The following is a 20,849-nucleotide window of genomic DNA, read 5'->3' as shown; positions in this document are numbered from 1 at the left end:
TCTTGGCTACCAATCAAAACAGAGCAAATTGAAATAAAAACATTTAAATGTCAATATTAACGGTTTTCACCTGTGTGCTATTATCGGAGTGTTATTTTTCCGTTTTGAATATTTGATTTGTGGATTTTAAGTGATAATAATATGGAGGGAAGTGCTCCAGACGTCACCAATACGGATTTATCCATGACTTTTGGCGATATGTAAGTAATTTTGGTTTTTATTGCTCTAACCTCTGAATCAGCTGTTAATTCAAATTTTCAGTTGTTTTCGATCATTAATTCTAGTTTTTACATAAATGAGATCACTTGAATATCATTCAAGTACAATTTATATTCAGTTTATTATATTTAAAATTGTTATAAGCGAATTTATTTTCAATATTAAGGTGCAGAAAATCCAATTAGCGTAATGAAATTAGATGGACTTTAACTCAATCATTTCGATTTTGCTTTAAAAAGTATTGCAGTTTTTACTACCTTCTTGCTGAATTCGAGGTGTTTCAGGTCAATATCAAGCTAAATATTTAGCAGTATCGATTGATGAAATCCGTCCGAATCTTTTTTTCAGTTAAAATTTCTCAGATTTTGAATTCTAAAATCGTATTTTAGTCCATTTAATAATTTCCTGGATCGCAGATTAACCAATTTCCCGGCCGACAATTCCTAGAATTAATTTTTATATTCTGGACTTCTTGGTTTTTGAATTACATATGCAAATAACATTAAGTTTCAAGTAATGAAAATGGTTTAAAATCTCAATCCCTAATGAACATTAATGGGTTAATCGAATGCGAATGCGGTACAGCATGGCGGTCCGACTTTGTAACATATTTTATAATTATTTTAGCAGTAAATTATGATAAAACTAAAGAATTTCAAGTCAGCATTAATTTCAAATCACTCTTGTGCTCTGAAATTTTGTAAATGGACATATATTTTGTCTTCCATCCAATCAAGAAGCAGCAAATCCACGGCTCCATTTCTGGGGGATTGTGCGTTTTTCGTTATCAACATCCAATAAATTGATTCTTTTTTTGCATGAGTTAATTGGCGGAATTTATCCAATAAACAATAGTTGAGGACGAACATCTAACCAATGAATGAAAAGTTACGATCGTGTTGGTTGTTCGGCTGCGTTTTTTGTTATAAAAACCACTTTAATAAAGATAATGCAAGCCAATAAATGACTTCTTGTTTGGGTTTTAATCCACCTTCAATCACATTCTACATTTTGTTGTGGGGAAAGGGTGGATCCTTCAATAAACATTTTAAACAAGTTGACTCTTTTGCTCTAAAAGTTTGGACACGATGAATAAACATGTCGAAAATAGTAACCTTGCCAAATTTCGTCACTTTGGTATTGAAATTATCAAAAATACGTTTTTTAATTCTCCAAATATTTATTCCTCTAAAACTAAAATTTTCAGAATCATATTTTTGATATCTCAGAATTTTGTGCCATAAAAAAACTGAATGCAAATTTCTAAACGGCACTAATAAAAATCCATTCATTATTCCAAACGCCACTCGTCTTTTTTCTGCGAAAAGTGCCGTACACTGGTGTTAGCAAAGGAAATATCTTTTCGCGGAAGAGTTTCCATTTCCAGAACCTCGGCGTCAAAACTCCGATGACTGTTTTATAGAGGAACTATCCAATTTTGCCTTTGACGCCACTCCACGTTGCCTGACATTAATTTCCTCTCATTGGTGTGACTGATGGCAATTTAACAACAATTAACTTTTATTTGCATGAGCAAATCTAAGATGCGCTGCTCACGCCGATATCAAAGATTTTTACATGATCTAAACCGCCCACGTGTTTCCTGTTCCCGAAATCGATACCTGGCAAAACCACAGTCCTTCCAGAAAGAACTCATTCTTGAGTCCAATCATCTCTCTCTTGCTTGCTATTTGAAACTTGAAGACTAGCCAACAGTCTGTCGGAACTTAGAAGCGCACGCATGGTCCATCCACGACCTGAGGCTGCGTCGAGCGAATCCAAACATTTCAGTGGAGAATCGAAACGGAAGCGTAGTGGTGGTGAAGTGCGGCGGTTTGTTGTGACTACGACGGATATTCCTTTTTTGATTTTTTTAAATTAAATTGTCACACATTTTTGTGGAATTGAATGACAGTAGCTTTGAGATGAAGAACGGGCTGTGACAATGCCCCCTTAATGAAAGACTTTTTTGTAGACACTGGTGGTAGTGCTTGTATTTTTCCGGAGTATTGTGGATGTAAATATGTCGTTTTTTAATATAAGTGGGTTTCATAGCCCTCCGACGAGGCCTTTGATTATTCCGTCCCCAACTAGTCCCTTTTGGTGAGTTTTTTATTCTACGCCAGATGTATGTTTTCGAAGGGATGCGGGTGGAATTAGTCATCATTCCAATGGGCAAGAGAGGGTGGGAAGTTATTTATTTTGGTTTTCTTCCAATTTATTTTGCACTATTGTAATTTTTTATATTTTACTTTTATATAAATCCGCCCACGTTTCAAACTTCTGTGCCAGAAAAAAATTCTTGTGTCTATCTATATTACCTATTGTCGCATGATGTTTAAATAAGAAGATAGTAACAGACGGACGTCGACCTTTTTCACTTTTGATGTTATCAATCTCAAATTATTTTGACTTGGATCGTGGACTTAACCCAAATCATTATAATACCGTCCGCAGTAAACAAATTGATTTTTCCGGTTAGAAATCACCCTCATCTAATGCAAACCCACAAAGATAACACTTATCAATGAAATCCAACATGAATACGAACGATATTTTTATCGCCTTTTCGTCCAACCACCCACATATAACATCAAATCAGTTCACAAAATGGGCACAATTTTCATTTCCCCCTTATCGACGACCATCGACCCAAAAAGAGTCCGGTCAACTTTTGCAGTAGGCGATCAGACGACGAGTTAATAGAATGAATGAAAATGTCCTTGTATCCTTTTAGTATTCACGATATGTTCGAAGCATCACCAGTCTTTTTATGATTTTCTCATCATTCGCGGATTTCTACACACAAAAAGTTGATGTCGTAAAGGGGACGTGAGCCAGCTGCACATCTTCATACAGAAAGGAAATCTCGTATATTCATAAAGGAAATGCGAGTCTTATCCGGACTGATGAGATAATTTATGTGACTGCGGTTCTTGGAAGTTTAATGCTCATGTATGGCAATGTGGAACAATTATGGGTAATAAAAATATGTTGTGCAATGTGCAGTTAGAATACTTTTATTAGGCACGTTTTTCGATCAAATATTTGTTCAAGAGGTTTTATACTTGTTAACCAATTTCGTGCTGGGACAGGTCAATATTTTCTTGGTACGGTAATGAGAATTGGACGTCATTAGAAGGTAAATATGGTCTCATTAAAAGCAGATTAGGTCTATAATCCGCAGTTTTCGACTTTGGAGCCACAAGGTAGTAAAGTTTTGTGGTGGTAGAAAGGTTCTTTTTTCTAGGGCGAAGAATAAAGAGAATTAGGTAAAGTGCCAAGCAAAAGAGAATAATTGGACGATGCTGAACATAAGAAGTTGCCGACAAAATAAGAATAAGGGAGAAAAGCAGAAAGAATGCTCAGAAAGTACATTTTGTGCTGCAGACTAAATTAAAAACAGGAACTGAATAAAAGAAAGGAAGTAAATCAAATGAGAGATTTTAAAAAATATACCATTGCATCTCTTTTAATTTATTAAAAAAAAACTGTAAACGTATGGACTCAATTTGAAATTATCTTCATTTTATTGCCCCATCAAAATCGAATTAATCAAATGGAATCATCGCCAGATCGAACACATCTAAATTTAATGGGATCCACTTCAGCCCAATAATAATTCCCATAAATATTATGCATTCGACTTTGAAATCAATCAGATTTAATCAAAACTGGAATTGATGACTCAATGAACTATTAAACAGACGCTTTCAATTGCCTTGAATTTCCTTTTTGAAGCATTTTTGCAACGAAATCTCTGTGACTTGGAATTCTATTTTGGCCGCACCACCCCCCAAAAACAGAACACCCTAAAAGCTTTTCCCCATAAAATCCCTTTTTAGTCTTCACAACGCGTCCTATTATTAGAAGGTCGTGTTCAATGATCCTTGACGTTACAGGTGCAGACATAGTTCCTATCAATTCAATAGCTCCCTGTCTAATAACTTCAACAACGACGTCTCAATAGTCAATTTAAATCATTCATTCGACAGCAAATCGACCATTAAGCAGAGTTTTCAATGTTACTTTTTTAAGTCCTGTTGCCACGTGTCAAGTGCCAACTTCCAATTCTCGTTACTGTTACCTTTTATTCATTTTCTAGTTCATTTTCGGTTCATTATTATTATTAGCTCGAGGTTTTTACCTAGCTGCATAGACAGGGACTAAAATTAATTATGCTCGGGTGGCCCTGTTGTGAACCGAAGATAAAGGAAGTATGGTGGAGTTGTATGGTTGTGCACTTCAAAGAGTGGAGGGTTAAGATATGTTATCTTTGTTTTGATGCAGAGCTACATGAAAAATGAGCCGGGAGTGAGTCGGTAAAAATAGGATGGAACAAACTGGAATTTTTGCCACTAATGATGTAATTTTAAGCAACTTCTTCAAGCTAAAAAGTGATGTCAAAAATAATTAGGAGGATGATTTGACTTATTTTCAATTCGTTATGAAATAGAAAGAAGTGTGTGATATATCAAGATAATTCTTCAATCTTTTGGGTTTTTCTTCTCCTATTCATACAATGATAAGGGTTTGGTTTGTATAACTGATCGAATTTTACGTTTCGGCAGTTCTCATTTTATTCTTCCCGTGGTGAGACCTAACAAATTACTTCAAAGTTCAGAGGGTAAGAACCCCAAAGTTAGGAAAAGACAGTTTTTTTTAACCAAGCCATAGTTAAAAATATGTTGTCGTACATCACTTTCGTTTACTTTAAACTATGGATAAGATAAGCTTCTTTGTTGTCACATCCACCATCATACAAACTTACCGCATCTCCAAAATCAACAAATTAAGACACTACTGCCCTTGACACTACTCTACATAGTCGCATTTTATTAGCATTTGCCGAAAGCATATTTACATTCTTCGCTTGCGTGTCTTTCAGTGCTTAAAAATTTCAACGCTACAACTTCATTCATTCAGCGGAAACTCTGCTACGACAAACACGAAAACAAACAATCCAGCTTGAGCAAATAATGATTTGAGAATGCTATTTTCGGTTAATCCTGTATTTCGATTTATCAATTTTGTTTCGTCAACAAAAGTATACAGCATTTAATGGGAGTAAATGTTTACTTTGGTGAATAACGTAAACTGGCCCAAGAGTGACGTTTGTTTATATTTTATTGTATATGATATCAAGTTCCTGTTGTGGCTAGTGCTGGAACACTTCTTGGAACAACGTGTTGGGTGTTAGTAAGTGGGAGCTATGTCACGACCATCCATCATACAAAGTATGCACTAGAAAAAATATGTAATATGATGGCGTAATTTGCCATAATTTGTGGTGTGGTGAATCGTGTTGGCGGACACGAACGTGCGTATTTGAAAGAAAAGATAAAACCGTGATTTGATAACAAATTTGATGAATTTGCTCAAGATGTTCCACATCATTTCCTTCCATCAAAAATCCAATGTCATATTTCCAAATTTGACTTTTTTACCACTTGCACTTGCACATTTGACCCAGCTATCTGCATAATTACTTAACACAGATGTTACCAAGTTAACTCAGTTGTATGGTAAATCGTGCAATGACCTTGTCAAGTCACCCACATGGTTTTATATGGAATATTCAACTTGACATATTGGGAGTAAGACATTTGATGTTGAAACCTCACACTCGCAAGAATAGTTATGTTAGTTCTCACGATACATTTTTAAAACAAAGTTCTTATTGGTCTCAGATGAGGTATTCATTTTCTGTAGGTCAAAGTTTAACAATATAATAATGTGATACACTGATGAACTTATTTTTATGTTAAATTTCACGAAAGTTAAGTGGAGCGGTGGAAAAGTAATTGATGCACTTCCGGTTGTGATAATGAAGGTTTTTCGGGTTCATGTTTCAGTACGCTTAATCACAAATAAAGTACCCAACGTTGAAGTTCGCAACGTATTTATTGCGACCTACAATTATCATCCCAGTAGTTGGGGCAATGATTCACATCTCCATGTCTAAAGTTTGAATAATAGTTTCGTTGAAGCTTAATTTAACTATATTGTTTATTTCCATTTGCGCAGTCCCTGCGACTTTTATTTTTATCAAAGTACGCACCCACTGCTTCGACTTCTGTCATCAATGGATAACAAGTAGTGTTTATTTATAATAGCTCCTAAACGTCATAACTTCCAATTTTTCTACTGTTTACATTACACCATGTGCGTGTAACAAGTCATAAACATCGGCCATCCCTAACCATCTTCATATTTTACATATCAAATGTCGTTGCGCGTTATATTTATAAATTCCTTGCTACTATCGATGCAACCTGCATCGCGACGTCTGTACTAGTTCCCGACGGTGAATTCACACACATTTCTTAGGTTCGTTGAACCTGCAGGAGGCCAAAAGTTGTCCCACACGGAGGATAGAAGCGCCGCGACGCGATGGATACAAATTAGAGTTGTAATTAAGGATAATGAGAAGAGCTGGAGATAAAGAGGGTTTTTATGAAGTGGTTAACGTTTCGTTAAATGAGTATAGATTCAAATACATCTTTGAAATTGTTAAGTTTCATGTTTGGACACGGCTTGCAGAAAAACTCCAAAAGAAGGAAAACGCAACACAATGCAGCCAGAAACGGTCGGTTAAATAAATCTAATTAGAGTAAATGTACTAAAACATGAGAGAAACAATTTGGAGGTAATATGAACGTGGTCAAAGGCTTTGTCTCCAAAGCCAAGCGACGTCCAAATGACTCGAAACAAATTGACGGAAATTGCAGAGATTTACTGTGGTAGATTTACTTACCACTTTCAAAAACATGTGTAATAATGTTTTTATGTGTTTGTTGGAATAAATAACTGTTTTTTTGGAGTTGTAGACGAGCCACAACTTGATAAGTTATACAATTATGCATTTATCTTTTTTAAATATGGTTGTAAATTCTAAAATGACTAACTTTTAATAAAATTAAAATTTAATAGATGCTTTCTTGGTTTATAGCAGCTATTAAATTAATGAGGCCATCAGTTTGGATTACGGTTCAAGAAAATACTTTCATCAAGCTCAAAAATTTTGCACATTTGTTGAAGTTTTGCTTTTCTAAGACTTCATTCAGTTTTCCTACTTTCGACATGTTTATTGCTTAATTGTGCCCAATTGCAATTCTAAAGTGAAAGAAACCCATTTTATTAATTTTTGTTTCCAGGCCCACCTTTTATTCAGAACAAAATGGTGAATTTGATTGTAATTGAATTAAAACCCAAAAAACTATTCATTCATTGGCTGGCATTTTCTTTATCAACGCAGTTTTTATAGCAAAAAACGCACCAAAGCAACCAATTTCATTGTAACAGTTCATCCATTGGCTAGAGGATTAAAACTGTTGTTTAGGGGATAATCTCGACGTTTGAATTGAATTGAATTGAATTCTACATATTTTCTCCGGTCTCATAGTTCAGTAATTAAATAAATTAAACCCAAACTTTGTCAATTGAATTAGGCACTAATTTGAATTTAATTAGTAACTAATTATTATTGATCTCAATCAATATTCAAAACGCCTGCGTTGTAAATTTAGTGGTTCGACTCCCAAAAGTGTCCTCACTTGAAGCGTAATGGGATCCATTGAATATTAATCTTAGGATTCAAGGACGACTTGCAAAATTGGAGTAGTACAACTGCGTACAATTGGGCATCTGTTTTTATTCATCTACTTCACCTAGTTTGCAGTAGTAAAATCGATAGAACAGCTTCCCCGCTTCGAACTGTTTTGATCGAAAAATTGTTTTCGCAGCTCCCACACATCGTCTTATTCGCGTGCAGATTAACGTCCGTTGTCGTAATTCGACGTCCTTCGTATTTCATTCTATTTCGTATCTCACAAGATGTTTTCTGTTTCAATTAAATTGTAAAAGTATCACAGGTCCTAAAGACTTCACAGACGATGACACACGGCATACGCAAGAGGAAACAAATAGAACAAAATCCCCTAGTCCAAATTTAAACAAGCCTCCGTCTTCATCTGGCACGATAGTATTTGAGTGGAAGACTAACGACATCGAAATTTAATAATAACATAATCGGTGGCACGTAGAGTGGGAGTTTTTTCTTTTTTAATTTCGAACGAAAATTTGTTTTTTTTTATACTGAACTTGACGACCTCAGAATTCCTCCGGGTATTTTTTGCATTCGTGGTTTTCCGTCAGAACTATAACCACTATAATAAATTCATTTTTATTGAAAAAAAAAACAATAAGTTGGCCGAGCAGCAAACTTGTGACAATTATAAATAATAATCTTATGAGCTTATGACAATGTAGCATAAAACAATTAGAGCATGCTTTTTGTTGTTGTACAAAATTCTGCAGTGTGGGTTGTTGGCACAACTGCAGCTTCTAATAATACGAACGCCCAAACAATACAATAAAATAAATTCACGAGAGCACTTTCAAAAAGTAATTGTATCACGCTTTGTTATAAAAAAGCAATAAAGGCTTTTTTGACACTTTTTTTTTTAGTAACGGATATTTGAAACTTTTTATAGGTGTTATAAATCAACTTGCACATGTTATAATCTAAGCGTTTCCAGATGTTCACACAACTTAATTTTTTAAGTCTTCAGCTGATGCTTTGTTCTTATTTTGTTGTGCCACCTCGGATGAGATTTCCTTTTCACGCGTTGTCTTGAAAATTTCAACGTGGGCTTCCGTAATTGTTGTGTAACAAAGTTGTATTTCCATTTATTTATGTACCTCACGGGCGTTCCGTAAACTTAAACAAACAAGCTCGAGTGCATTAGCTTGGTTTAATCGATTTGAATTCGACTAGGTAGAATCTGAGCGACTATTAAATTTAGCCCTGTGTTTGTATTTTCTGTGATTAATGAAGCTACTCGAGCAGTGAAAGATCCATTAATAAATTTAACTCCTCTTTTATCAACAGAAGAGGCTTCTTTGTCGTTATCGATTTCGAGTTATGTTCTTTTGATTCATTCAAAACATCTGACTGTTCTATTTTCGGTGTTCTTCTTTGATGAAGGTGCTTTCGCAACTGACCCATTTCAACAAATCATAAATATTTTCCATCCCACGCACCTGTAATTTGATTCCATTTTTAACAGATTTTTCGTTTTGTTACAGTACCAGCCCTAGTCAGTTGCAGGAGGTTACGCTGGATCAAGATTACACGCTGTCAAGTAAGTAAAAACCGGCGCATTCACCAAAATTGGTAACTTGTCGGTTAGGTGTTTGTGGCGCCAAAGATGGATCGAGCGCAATCCGTGTCGATATTGGAAAGCCATCATTTATGGTATTTTCTCTTAACAGAAAAAAGCGAAACGTCATTACTCTTTCAGTTGCATCTTCTGTTTGTTTTTTCGCTGAGTTTTTTGCGAACTTCTCGGCCACGCGTCAGCTCCAGATGTTCCTACCAACCTTGAATCTAAAAACGAAAATTTTGTTGGTTAAAGTGCGAAAATTTTTATTGGCCCACGAAAATATTATTCGTGACGACACACACATGTAAAACTTCAAAGCGTAAATTTAAGGAAGCATCTAACTTGGCACAAATATTCAGTTTCCACGCCAAAAAAATCACAGCCATCATAGTTGGAACGCACTTTGTACGCTGAATGCTTTTGATTAGAGCTGAAGAGGCAGTCATCAACATCATGTAATAAACTGCGGTAATGTCGCCGCGCTGTCTCATTTCCGGCACTTCTAAATCAGTTTGAAATCGCCCAAGTTATGTAAATGGATTATTTAATGGCGCATTGTTACAGACGCTTGGAAGTTGTGGAACGGGAGCGGGTGCTTGTGTTGTTGAGGAGGATACTTTTATTAATTGGGCGCTTTGTGCGACGTAATTTGGCAAATTTCCACGCTGGAATGACAAAGCACGGGTTTGGAACTTTACAAATAACGATTTCAAGGGCGAAAGCTCTGGACGCGGGCATCAATCTTGCGTTACATAAGCAAATTGCGACAAGGTTGTCCGAAATAGTTTTAAAAAAAGGAATTTCGCCTTTGTCACGAAAAATTACATAATCCGAATTCCACCGCGAACTATTAACGTTATCTTTACAGTTGACTAAAATAGTTAATTGTTTATCTGAGTAATAAATTCTCGGAGCGTTTAAAGTTTGTTTAGCCGGTGACGAACCAGTTTAATTTTTGCTTAGTTTGGCAGTGGCTTTGGAAAGGGTGCCAATCAATAAGAGAAGCAAAGTGCCACAGGAATTATAATTGCATTTGAATTTTTTTTGTAAATACTTGAATACTCTTAAAAATAACACTTGTTTAGTCTAGTAAAACTAATAAATTTTATTTAAAACAATAATAATAGTGAGACAGTAAAAGCTCTATTTGCCAGAGGCGTAGCCGAGGTTTATATACTATTTTATTCAGACAAAATTACACATGTAATCAACTACTTTTAATGTGGTTTTGCGTAATAATTGCCTCTCTTTATCCACTTCCATAAATGAATACGATTACGATTACGATTCAATTAAACGTTTGATAATTAAATGCATAAATACAGAGGTGCAACTGAACAGTGAAATTTACATTGCACATGTTCTAACAAATGCCCACCAACGTTGTTTAAAATGCCATGTCCACATGTTTTGAGTTAACACAATCGAAAACATTATGCAAAGCTCTTTGTTTACGAAGATTACTGTAATGAATGAGAAACGTAACGTATTGAAAACTATAATTTCTATTATGCTTAGTGCAGCTGCGTTTCAGCGTATTTTTAATATCAGCAGTCAAAACACAATTATAAAGGTTTCATTTCGCGGTATTGATTTTTGAGTATACAACCAACCATACACTTACCATTAAATTGTTGATAATTCTTCTATTATCCTTGCTAGCGCTTGATAAAGACTCCATCAACATTACAAACCACTTTTTTACCATAAATAGATATTTAAAAAATAATTAAGAAAATGAAAACAATCATTCCGGTGATAAAACCGCCTATAAATAAAAATCAAAATTGGGTCATTTTCGGACAAACATCTCGACCATGCTTGCCGTAAGTCTTTATTTCTTTACGTCATTTTTTTTAAACAATTTTGTAGCAACTCGTATCTTTGGCAGTCTTTTTGACTGTGGTCAACGCTGGTTCATTCCTGCTACCACGATTTGATCCTCCGATGGTTAAAACGACCATCAAGGGTGATTCCGGTACCATCACCGAAGAACGTCCTGTCCCAGTAGCACCAACGTTTAATTATCGTTCACTTCCTTTTCCTTTAGTCGCTTTTAAGTCAGGACATGATCTGAAATTTATGAAGTTTGACGGTTTTAAAACTCCTGTGGTTAAAACGACCATCATGGGTGAATCTGGGAATATCACTGATGAGAGACCTGTCCCAACATCGCCAATGTTTCCAATTTATTCTGTAAAGACTGTTACTTTGGATAAACTAAAGAAACTAAAAGACGAAGACACTGTTGAAATCGAGGCAGCTGAAGAGCCTAGACCCCAGCAATTTGGGTATCCGCTGTACGGATATTATCCGAGTTTCTCTGGGTTTTTCGTTGATTCTGGTCAACATTACTACGATTATCTCATTTAATATCAAAATTTTTGTAAGATTAATCAGTTTTTTATATTTATTTTCGATTTTGGGGGGTGGTGTAGTCCAATCTTTTAATAGAACGAAGCAATAAACAGTTTATAGAAACAAATTAATCGTTTAATTCTTCCTCCATAATTACAATTGGCATAAAATCAGGTTTCATTTAATTCGGTTTGTTTTTAAGTCGCGTATTTTCGTACGCTTAATTGCACATGCTCGTTAAAAGCCAATAACTGACGGATGAATGGCATTTTAATCCAATGGGAGACGGTGGCACGGGAGTCAAGACCACCATTGGGTGGAATTTGCGAAATAAATAGACAAACTTCCGGTGTGAGCTCAAAAAAGAAAATGAATTTCTAATATAGGATTTCTACGTAACGCGAAATGTTCGCCAATGTTTCAAATGAATAATTGTTAACATTTGAAACTTTTGTTCAAGTCGTTGACATCCTCCTTGTTTCTATAAACTTGTCTGCTAATGTACTCATCAATCTAAGAACCTCCGGAAGTCGTACCCACAATTCTTTCCGTTTTCACTTGACAGACTCCATCTCAACACTCATTAATAACGCACTCACCTTAAAATAAACCCTTTTATAATAGACAGGACACACCCCTAAAACTACGTAATTACGTCTTCTTTATTGTGTTCGAAGACCAAGACACTGCTCTATTTCTACAATATGCGGTTGCACCTTTTTCCTGTTTTTAATTGTACCTACATCAACCATGAAAAGAGCAAAACCAGAGCAAGGTAAATTCAAATTTAGATCCGGATTAACTTACATGGTTGGCTTCCAAGAAAATCGGTTGGCAAATCGCACTTGCGTCGTTCAAAAATGCGTGCTGCTCTCGAAGATCGCCTGAAAGTTTGCCAAACACGATTAGCACGTAATATCAAAGACGTTTTTTGCAACTTGATTTTGTTTGGATGTCACTTTTGACACAACCGATTCTTTCGATGTTGCCATTGTAAATTGTCTGTAGTTTTTCCACCACAAGCCTTCAGGGTCGCTTTAAAATTTTTATCAACGCTTCTTGCAATTAAAATTACTTTGTTACACTAAGAACAATAAGGAGGAGCGCCAAGATGGCTCGAGAATATCTGAAGGCGGTCATTGAGAACTCTGCAATGGCAGAAGAACTACAAATGTCGGAGTCATGCGAGGAATTAGACGTTGAAGCCAGTCGTGAATTTATCACAGGTGAAGTCCAGTTTTGATATTGGCGCTTTTTTTCTTGCAGATTCGATGGGTCTGCGATCACCAACTGGACCCATGCGCGGCAGGTCCGTCAAAGAGTTCGAAGAGCAGCTAGCTAATCTCAAAAAGGAGAATTTTAATTTGAAACTCAGGATTTACTTTCTAGAAGAGCGGATGGGCGTTAATTTTAATTTAGATAAAGAGAATATCATTAAGAAAAACGTTGAACTTTTGGTGAGTATGGATACTTTAAAGGGCTTAAAATGACTGTTTTGAACAGGTTGAGGTTGAAGGTCTACGGAAGGAAGTTCAAGAGAAACATGATTTGTTGTGTCAAGCAGTCAAAGCGATGGAACTGGAGGATGAAGAACATAAGAAGTGTTTGAACGAGAAGGATGAAAGTATTGCCGAATGTCAGCATGAAATTGAACATCTGAAGACTCAGTTGATGGTGAGTATCCAGTAAAGTCTAAATTGAATTTTCTTGAAATTTTAAATTTATACCGTTTTAACTGCAAGAAATTAACTTGTATACTGGATTTATTATTTCTGAAGCTTTGATGAAGTTTCAAGTAAAATGTTTTGTTTCCCGAAAGACCTTTTTAAAGCACTCAATTAAGCTTAATGCTGCCTTCATTACGAACGCAAAATTAAAGTTTGAGTTCAGTGACATAATAATGTGCATAAAACACTGAAATATGTTTCATGTTACGTTTTATGTCTACACAAAATAATAAATGTTAAAAAAAATGGTGTAGTTACACAATGGAATTTGGTATAATTTCATACATTTCTGACCGTTTGGTGTTTACACTACCTCTTTTAAAATATGCGGCACGTTTCCAATTAACTGTTTTTCCTTCCACACAGATACAAAAATATTTGGCTCATTAGAAGTGTTTAATTTCTGAGCAGCAGCTGGAACGTACATTAGTTACACAATTTTATTATTTCTGCCGACTTAGCTGGAAGTCAGCGAGGTTATTTTGTCCAAGGAATCGTCATACATAAGTATCTTCTTCGGCGGAGCATTCAGTTTTTACTTTTTTTTGTGTATTTTCGAGGGTATTTGGACGCGCTTGTTTTTTCGTTTTTCCATGTTCAGCATTTTTGTCACCTGCAACCACAATGAGTTACCAAAATAATTACACCGTTTCTGCTGTTTAGACAATATTAAACTCAAAATTATTTTTCGCTTTTTTCTTCAAGGATATAAAAGCAGAAACCGAAATACTGTCAACGAAGAGTTACCATTCGGGTCCTTCTGAATTCTATTCTACGCAAACTATCAATGCGGACAGTTCCAGCTCAGTCAGAGACCTCCAGGAAAAAATTCGCTGTCTGGAAGAAGAGGTACTTTTTATCGATTGTAGTTTTTGTGGTGGTTCTTTAGTTGTTTTTGTTGCGTTTCTCACGTTGTAGTGAGGTGTGTTGTGTTATTAAAGTGTGGTTCTGTTTTCAGTTGTCGGAAGAAAAAGAAAGTAACGCCGCAATCCAGATAATCATGGACCAAAACGACTCAAAAATCAAATATTTAGTCTCGCAACTCGAAGAAGCGCACAAACAGCTGGCGTCTTCTGAGGAACAATACAACGATCTGAACTTCCAGCTGGAGGAAGCTGAAGGAAAGTACAAAGGCTTGGCTAAAAAACTGCAAGAAAAATCGCACCACTCCGACGAGTTATCTTCAGAAATCACGGAGTTGCGCAAACGGATGTCTCTCCTGTCTAACGACTTGGAAAAAGAACGCAAACGCGCCGATAAACTAAAAGTCAACAGCGAACACAAAATTGCCGAGCTCCAAAACAAACTGGAAGCTTCCTTGGCCGAATTAAAGAAGAGCCAGGAACTTGTGGTGTCTAAGAGTCCCGGCCGGCGATCCGGAAATACTGATGCCGATTCATTTTCAGTTCAGAAACCAGCAACATCTCCTGGATCTCCGCAAAAAGACCCATTCCTTCTTCCAACACTCCCTTCGCCAGTAATCACTCCCACGTCTTCTCCCTGTCCTTCTGTTAATTTCAACGACGCCACCGGCCTCAATTACAAACACATCATAGAGCAACTTAAGAATGAACGCGATGGCCAACACCAAAAAATTGTTAAACTCAAAGCCGAGCAAATGAAGGCTTGTAAGATCATAAAGAGCATGATTGATTCTCGAAACAAAACCAATGATGAAATTAGTTGTCTTAAACAGAAGAATGAAGAGCTTGAGCGGGAGCTAGAGGGGGTCGTGTCCAGGATGAAGGCGGAGGGAGAAGGGTCCAAGTTGCCCGGAAGCACCATACCCAATGAGGTACACACCAAATTTGCTTTTTGAAATGGGGTGGTTTTAAATCAGATTTCGTACTTGCTTGGTTTATTGCATGTCTGTGATGCTTTTTAGAGTAGATAGTCACTATTTTTTTATAATTTTTTTTTAGAACGAACTTTATTACCAAAACTTGCCTGTACAGAAGTGATAATAACAATTACTGGAATTTTCAGTTGTTAAAAATAGGGCAGCAATAAATTATTTTAACTTATTATTATTATAGTTTAACGCATAATTTTAGCAATTTAATTAGTCAGTATTACGAGTAAACTGTGTTTGTCTCACTGTTTTTAATTTAACAAATTTCTAGGAAATTAATAGCAATCCAGTAGAATATTAAAAATCAGTATTTAAATAATTTCAAATTACCGTCGCAAGATGGATTAATAGGTTTTTTCTTTAAGTTAGCTTGAAATCATAACATCAGCAATATAAAATTAAAGTCTGGAAAATTAACTCCACGGTTATAGTGCGTTGTCAGCATCATTTTATATTTAACCCTTGAAATTATGCATTTAACGATAAATGACGTTAGGCACTCCACTATTCAGACGTGCATTCCTGCAATTATTTCTTGAAAATATTAATTTACTCTTCCGCCCCATTTCGTTTGACATATTACAGCACGCAACGAAAAGAATAAAATGAAATAGCCCATGAAATGTATAAATATCACGTCAAAATATGCTTCATAAACACAATTTTGAGATTAATGTTACAGACATAAAAATGTTATAAAATCCTGTAACGAAACAGTCTTCCTTGGTGCCGACCTCATTTTTAAAGAATGTTGCAAATTTATTTTAAATCATTTTAATTTGTTATTGTTTTTCTGCAACATTCATAATTAAAAAATTCAATCAAACGCATGCTCTGAAACAACCAAATCCGCATCCGACTCAGACTAGCTGTAAGCGAGTCGGGCCAATGTTTATAACACGCCTTCGTCTATTTATAAATCTACCCAAATAGCATCGAGTTCATTCCATGTTTCTCAACCCCAGTCACCGTTTTCCCTTGCCTGTAGAAAAGCGAAGCCTTGTAAAAATGTCAAAAGTCGCCCTGTTCATCCCCCTATTGTTACAGTAATGTTTGAAATTATCTAGTGATGTTTTCTTGCATTTGTTCTTCCAAAAAGGTATAGTTTGTAGTGTTAGTATTGTGGCATTAGCTAAGGTCTTTGGGTGTGGAAATTGTGCTTGAATAGCTTGCTTTTTAGGCATGGTGCTGACGTGTGACACAACAGTGTTAAGATAAAGCCACGATTGTAATTCTGTGTAACGTGTTTCCAATAAAAGCATGCAAGTTTTGGTTTTTGGTTTTATTTGCTCGTTGCTCCATGTCTCTGTAACCACTAAATGATTTTTCGGTAGAATTCAATGGACGAACAAAGCGGGGAGTTGATCGAGCATTACAAAGCTCTCACCGATGAACTGGAGGAGAAGAACAGGGTTTGTACCACAACTCTCTCTCTCTAACACACTCTAGACAATTTTTTACAGATACTTGAAGCCACCCTCAACGAGAAAGACAAACACTTAAAGGCCATTCAAGACCAGTTTGCGGAAATTATGGACGACTTGAAAGAAAAGGAGTCACAAATCGTTGATCTCCAGTTCGAATTATTGTCAGTCGGCGAGGATCAACAAACCGGTGAAACCAACATTGAATTTTACATCAACCAGCTTAAAGAAAAGGACGAGGAAATTGAGCACCTCTCCTCGAAACTTCGCAAAAAGAACTGCGACCTCCAAGGCTTGGTCAATACCGAGTTGTGGGAGAAGAACCGGACAATCGAGAAACTCCAACAACAATCCTCCAAGTTCCTCGAAGAACACGAGAAGCTACTGAATGAACTGAAAAAGAAAGACGGACAATTGGGGCTCATCACAGGGAAAATCTCCGAGTTGGGCTTCGCTGTTGATTTCGAGAGCGGCGATGTTAACTTCGAGAACCACACGCAAGCTGAACTGGAAGAGTCGGAGCGATTGAGACAGGAGGCGAACGAGATGTGCACGGTTTTGAGCACCCGGTTAGAGGAGCTCGCCGTATTTCTCGATTCCTTGCTCAAACAAAAATCGGTGTTGGGATTCCTCGGCAGCAAGGAAAACAAGAGGCTGCGCCAGATCATCAACCAAAGCCTCGATCTCTCCCGATCGTTCACCATGAGCATGATCATCAATCCTGAGCAAAGTTTGCTCCAACTTACGAGTATTACGAGTATCTTAAACGACACTGAGGCAAAGGAGGAGGATGAAGAAGAGGAGAGCGCCAGTCGTTTGAGCCTAGTGCCGTCAGATGGTAGTCTCACTTATCGCAGCCATCTCTACAAGAAAAACGACGAAGATAACTCGCAGATTATCCAAACTCTTCGTGAAGAAATCGTTAATTTAAAATACGAGCTCCGGCTAAGAGATGTTGAGTTGAACAAGATTAACGTCGGTGTGAATTTAACAGAAGTTTCGTCTGATAAAGAGGATGATGTTGCAAAGTCCGCTCTGAACACGACATCCACCACGCTGAAGTACAAGAGTGATAACCAGTCGGAATCGGAGGCTTGGTCTGAACCTGATAGATCCGTTTCGCGAGCGAGAATTGGTCTTGATAACAACTTGAGATCGAGTTCGAACAAACGAACAATTCCGATCACCTCCACGGACTCCACGGAAGACGAAGAGGTCACCAAGAGCGCCAGATCGTCTAAAAAATCAGTTCTTAATGAGAGCAGAAGCGCGATTTTAGAACTCCATAAGCAGAACGTGGAACTTGAACAGAAAGCGAGTGAGAAAGAAATGGCGTTTTATGAAGCCTCCAAGATCAACAACAAACTTAAACAAGAAATGGCGAATTTAAAGACGAAACTAGCTGAAACTGAAGAACTCTTACAAGACGCTCAACACAAAAAGGAAGAGGCTGAGATCAAAGCGGAGAGGCTACAAGAAGAGAAAGAACATTTGCTTGAAAACTTGACAAAGAAGGACAAAGAGTTGCAAGAAAAGATCAATGAGTTGGAGCGCGAAAAAACGGAGGCCCTCGCCGTCGCTAAAGAAGCAGAAGAAGCCGCGGAAATGGCAAAGAACGATATGGAGCTCGCCACCAACAAACTCCGCGAGCTACAAGAACAAATCGGCAACATCAAATCTGATTACGAAAACCAAATTCAACTTGTTGAGGACGAATCACTCAAGCAAATCAACGACATTCAAACCAGTGCGGAGCTCGAAATTAAAACGCTCCATAACACGATTCAACAGATCCAAGCCGAGTATTCAACAAACTACGTGAAGAAGTGCCAAGTTGAGCAAGCCATCGTGGAGATCGAACGACTGAAATCTGAAATGGAGTCGTTTGAAAATCGCATGGAAATCCTGAAACATGAAAAAGAACATGCTGTCGATAAGTTAACGGAATATGAAGACAAAGTGAACGTTTTGCGCAACGAATTAGACAACGCCACGTTGCAATACTCCGAAGCGGTTCTCGAGAAGACTAAAATCGCCAACGAAAAAGCCCTCATTGAGCAAGAACTGAACCGAAACGCTCTGAAGGACGTCGATGCGAAAAGACGAGTTGATCAGGTTTGTCTTTTCATTGTTCAAATTTGGAGTTACACGGTTTTTTCAGGTTGAAAATGAGCTGTACGAGTTGCAGACGAGTCATCAAAGACAAGTTTCTGATTTGCAGTCGCATAAAGCCAATCTCGAAATGCGCGTCAGCGAATTGGAGTCATCCAACGCCGAACTCCACAACAGACTCGTTAAGATTCAAGCAGGTTGCGGGGATCATTTCACTTCAACCTCTTTACCCAACACCCCGAATTTCGTTAACCAGATAGTGTCATTTAGACGGCAGCATTCAGAGAATTCCGGATACTTGTCTGAAGATCCGTTGATTTTTGATGACGTTCGAGCAATCAGCGGAAGAAGTTTGCACAGACTGATGCCTCATCAGAACGAAATTGAGAGACACGAAGCCAATTCGTCGCCGGATTTAGGCATCGAAAGTGACCACGGGCGGTTTTCCAGTTTGGAAACGCATTTGAATGTGCAAAGACCGTTCCTTCAGACTTTAGAGTTGACTGAGTCCATGAATAATTTATTGGATGTCGAAAGTAATGACGTGCAAGCAGCGGACTGTGGTAAATGATTGGATTAGGATGTGTGGCAATGTAATAATTGTGATGATTTTTTCAGATAACTCCCATTGTTGCCAAAAAACTCTCGAAATGGCGCATGAAAACAGCGACTTGAAGAGGAAATTGCTGCGAACCAGAAGGGCGTTGGAGGAGACAGTGACCCAGTTGACTTTAGCAAATCAACGGAAAAAGCAAGTTGAGAAGACCATTTGCAGGCAGATTCACAAAACGAGTCAAGTCCTGCGAAAGGCTAAAGCTAATTTAGATTCGGGTTCCGAGACTGATGTATACAAGCAGTAGTGTATTTGTACAATTTTTTATTTTGTTTGTCTTATTTTAGTGTAGTAAAGACTTTTTATATTTTTTCTTTTTTCGTTTGTATTCATTTATTTTTAAGGACGTAAACGACTGGAATGTGATATTTCCTGTGTCTTCTTGTGCCAAGAGTGTACAAAATTTTCGTAGTTATTGTTAAAAAATAGTCTCTAAGTGTTATTTTTAAGAAATTCATTTGAATTTTACAGTGTTGTGATAAAGTGTATATTTTACTAGTTGTACATATTCGTAAATAGGAAGTTTTTGATTTTTGTAGAAAACTGAGTTTTACTTGCCCCTAAAATTCAACGTGTGGTTTATAAGTATACAAAGCAAAATTTTAAAATATATTGCGATATTGTAACAGTTTTTAATCTAAACCTAATATTAATATTCATAACAGTTTTTCTCAGTGGTTTTATGCTTAACATGAACACTAAGTTTATTGGCCTCCTGTTGAGCTAAATTTAACAGCATTTGACTGCTCTCTAGAATCTGAATTTAAACACACAATTTAAAAAAAAAAACGAACAATTTTGGCAGTAATTACCTTTTTAAATCCCGCTTCCGTGTCGCGTATTGTCTTCTCATAATTATCACACAACAGTTTATGTTTCTCCAAATTAGCGTTAACAACCGAAAGTTTTTCTTGCAAGACTTCAATATTTTTCTCTAGGTGCCGTTTTTCCTTTTCTTCCTCGCTCATGATTTCCAAGAGACTACTTTTCTTGCTTTTCAAATCTTCCAAGCCTAGAATTTTAGGTTAGGATTAGTTGTCAACGTTTTTAATTTTATTCAATTAGTTACATTTTACCAGTTCTTGATTGTAGGTTTGGAGTGTCGCTCCATGCTGCGACATCTTACTTTGCACAAAAATGCGTTTCTTTTACTGAAAATTTTGAATTTTCGGCAAATCTGACAGGTGTTGTTTGGATTTCAAATCAGGCCAATGGACAGTAACGCTGTGGCCCATAGCAACCGGCGCAATAGGCGGGAAAATTCAAATCTTTTGTTATAGAAAAATTTAAAAAACAAGAGAAATTTTTAGCTATTATATTTAGACACGATTTTTTGCATGTTATTACCAGGTTATTACAGCATCCTAATTCTCTGTA

The 20,849-nt window shown here is 36.8% G+C and overlaps 3 protein-coding genes across 5 annotated transcripts; 2 read left to right on the top strand and 1 right to left on the bottom strand.

The window, feature by feature from the left end:
- Nucleotides 1-36: 36 nt before the first annotated feature.
- On the top strand, nucleotides 37-20,015 carry cnn (phosphodiesterase 4D interacting protein centrosomin). Of its 3 annotated transcripts, none has more exons than XM_088037820.1 (10): nucleotides 37-200; nucleotides 9,310-9,365; nucleotides 13,011-13,201; nucleotides 13,248-13,418; nucleotides 14,177-14,320; nucleotides 14,430-15,266; nucleotides 16,658-16,735; nucleotides 16,787-18,862; nucleotides 18,909-19,422; nucleotides 19,478-20,015. In XM_088037820.1, exons 1-10 carry the CDS (start codon nucleotides 142-144, stop codon nucleotides 19,717-19,719), a joined length of 4,368 nt encoding a protein of 1,455 aa, XP_087893946.1. In that variant the 5' UTR covers nucleotides 37-141; the 3' UTR covers nucleotides 19,720-20,015. The 3 variants fall into 3 exon arrangements, with proteins under 3 accessions (XP_087893946.1, XP_087893945.1, XP_087893947.1); XM_088037819.1 differs by lacking the exon at nucleotides 37-200 and adding an exon at nucleotides 1,983-2,322; XM_088037821.1 differs by lacking the exons at nucleotides 37-200; nucleotides 14,177-14,320 and adding an exon at nucleotides 1,983-2,322.
- LOC148174868 (uncharacterized) lies at nucleotides 11,327-11,856 on the top strand. The gene has a single exon (XM_088037823.1). It carries the CDS (start codon nucleotides 11,334-11,336, stop codon nucleotides 11,757-11,759), a length of 426 nt encoding a protein of 141 aa, XP_087893949.1. The 5' UTR covers nucleotides 11,327-11,333; the 3' UTR covers nucleotides 11,760-11,856.
- Nucleotides 19,910-20,834, bottom strand: LOC148174866 (microtubule nucleation factor SSNA1-like). Its single transcript, XM_088037824.1, has 3 exons — nucleotides 20,542-20,834; nucleotides 20,285-20,484; nucleotides 19,910-20,229 (listed from the first exon to the last, which is right to left on the bottom strand). The coding sequence occupies exons 1-3, from the start codon at nucleotides 20,591-20,593 to the stop codon at nucleotides 20,122-20,124; spliced, it is 360 nt and encodes a 119-aa protein (XP_087893950.1). The 5' UTR covers nucleotides 20,594-20,834; the 3' UTR covers nucleotides 19,910-20,121.
- Nucleotides 20,835-20,849: the final 15 nt, after the last annotated feature.

The sequence above is a fragment of the Gnatocerus cornutus genome, chromosome 5 (assembly GCF_029298725.1).
Source record: "Gnatocerus cornutus isolate USDA-ARS CGAHR chromosome 5, icGnaCorn1.1, whole genome shotgun sequence".
NCBI classification, from domain to species: domain Eukaryota; kingdom Metazoa; phylum Arthropoda; class Insecta; order Coleoptera; family Tenebrionidae; genus Gnatocerus; species Gnatocerus cornutus.
The sequence above is the reverse complement of the archived record's forward strand: the minus strand, read 5'-3'. Positions and strand labels throughout refer to the sequence as shown.

What these genes read in the sequence shown, in the direction of transcription:
- LOC148174866 (XM_088037824.1), bottom strand. Translation starts at nt 20,593, where the DNA reads ATGTCGCAGCATGGAGCGACACTCCAAACCTACAATCAAGAACTGGTA. An exon ending in CAATCAAGAACTGGTAAAAT is followed by an intron (nt 20,485 to 20,541) that starts GTAACTAATTGA and finishes CTAAAATTCTAG; the next exon opens with GCTTGGAAGATTTGAAAAGC. An exon ending in CGGAAGCGGGATTTAAAAAG is followed by an intron (nt 20,230 to 20,284) that starts GTAATTACTGCC and finishes GTTTAAATTCAG; the next exon opens with ATTCTAGAGAGCAGTCAAAT.
- LOC148174868 (XM_088037823.1), top strand. Translation starts at nt 11,334, where the DNA reads ATGGTTAAAACGACCATCAAGGGTGATTCCGGTACCATCACCGAAGAA.
- cnn (XM_088037819.1), top strand. Translation starts at nt 2,243, where the DNA reads ATGTCGTTTTTTAATATAAGTGGGTTTCATAGCCCTCCGACGAGGCCT. An exon ending in GAAGCACCATACCCAATGAG is followed by an intron (nt 15,267 to 16,657) that starts GTACACACCAAA and finishes ATTTTTCGGTAG; the next exon opens with AATTCAATGGACGAACAAAG. An exon ending in AACTGGAGGAGAAGAACAGG is followed by an intron (nt 16,736 to 16,786) that starts GTTTGTACCACA and finishes AATTTTTTACAG; the next exon opens with ATACTTGAAGCCACCCTCAA.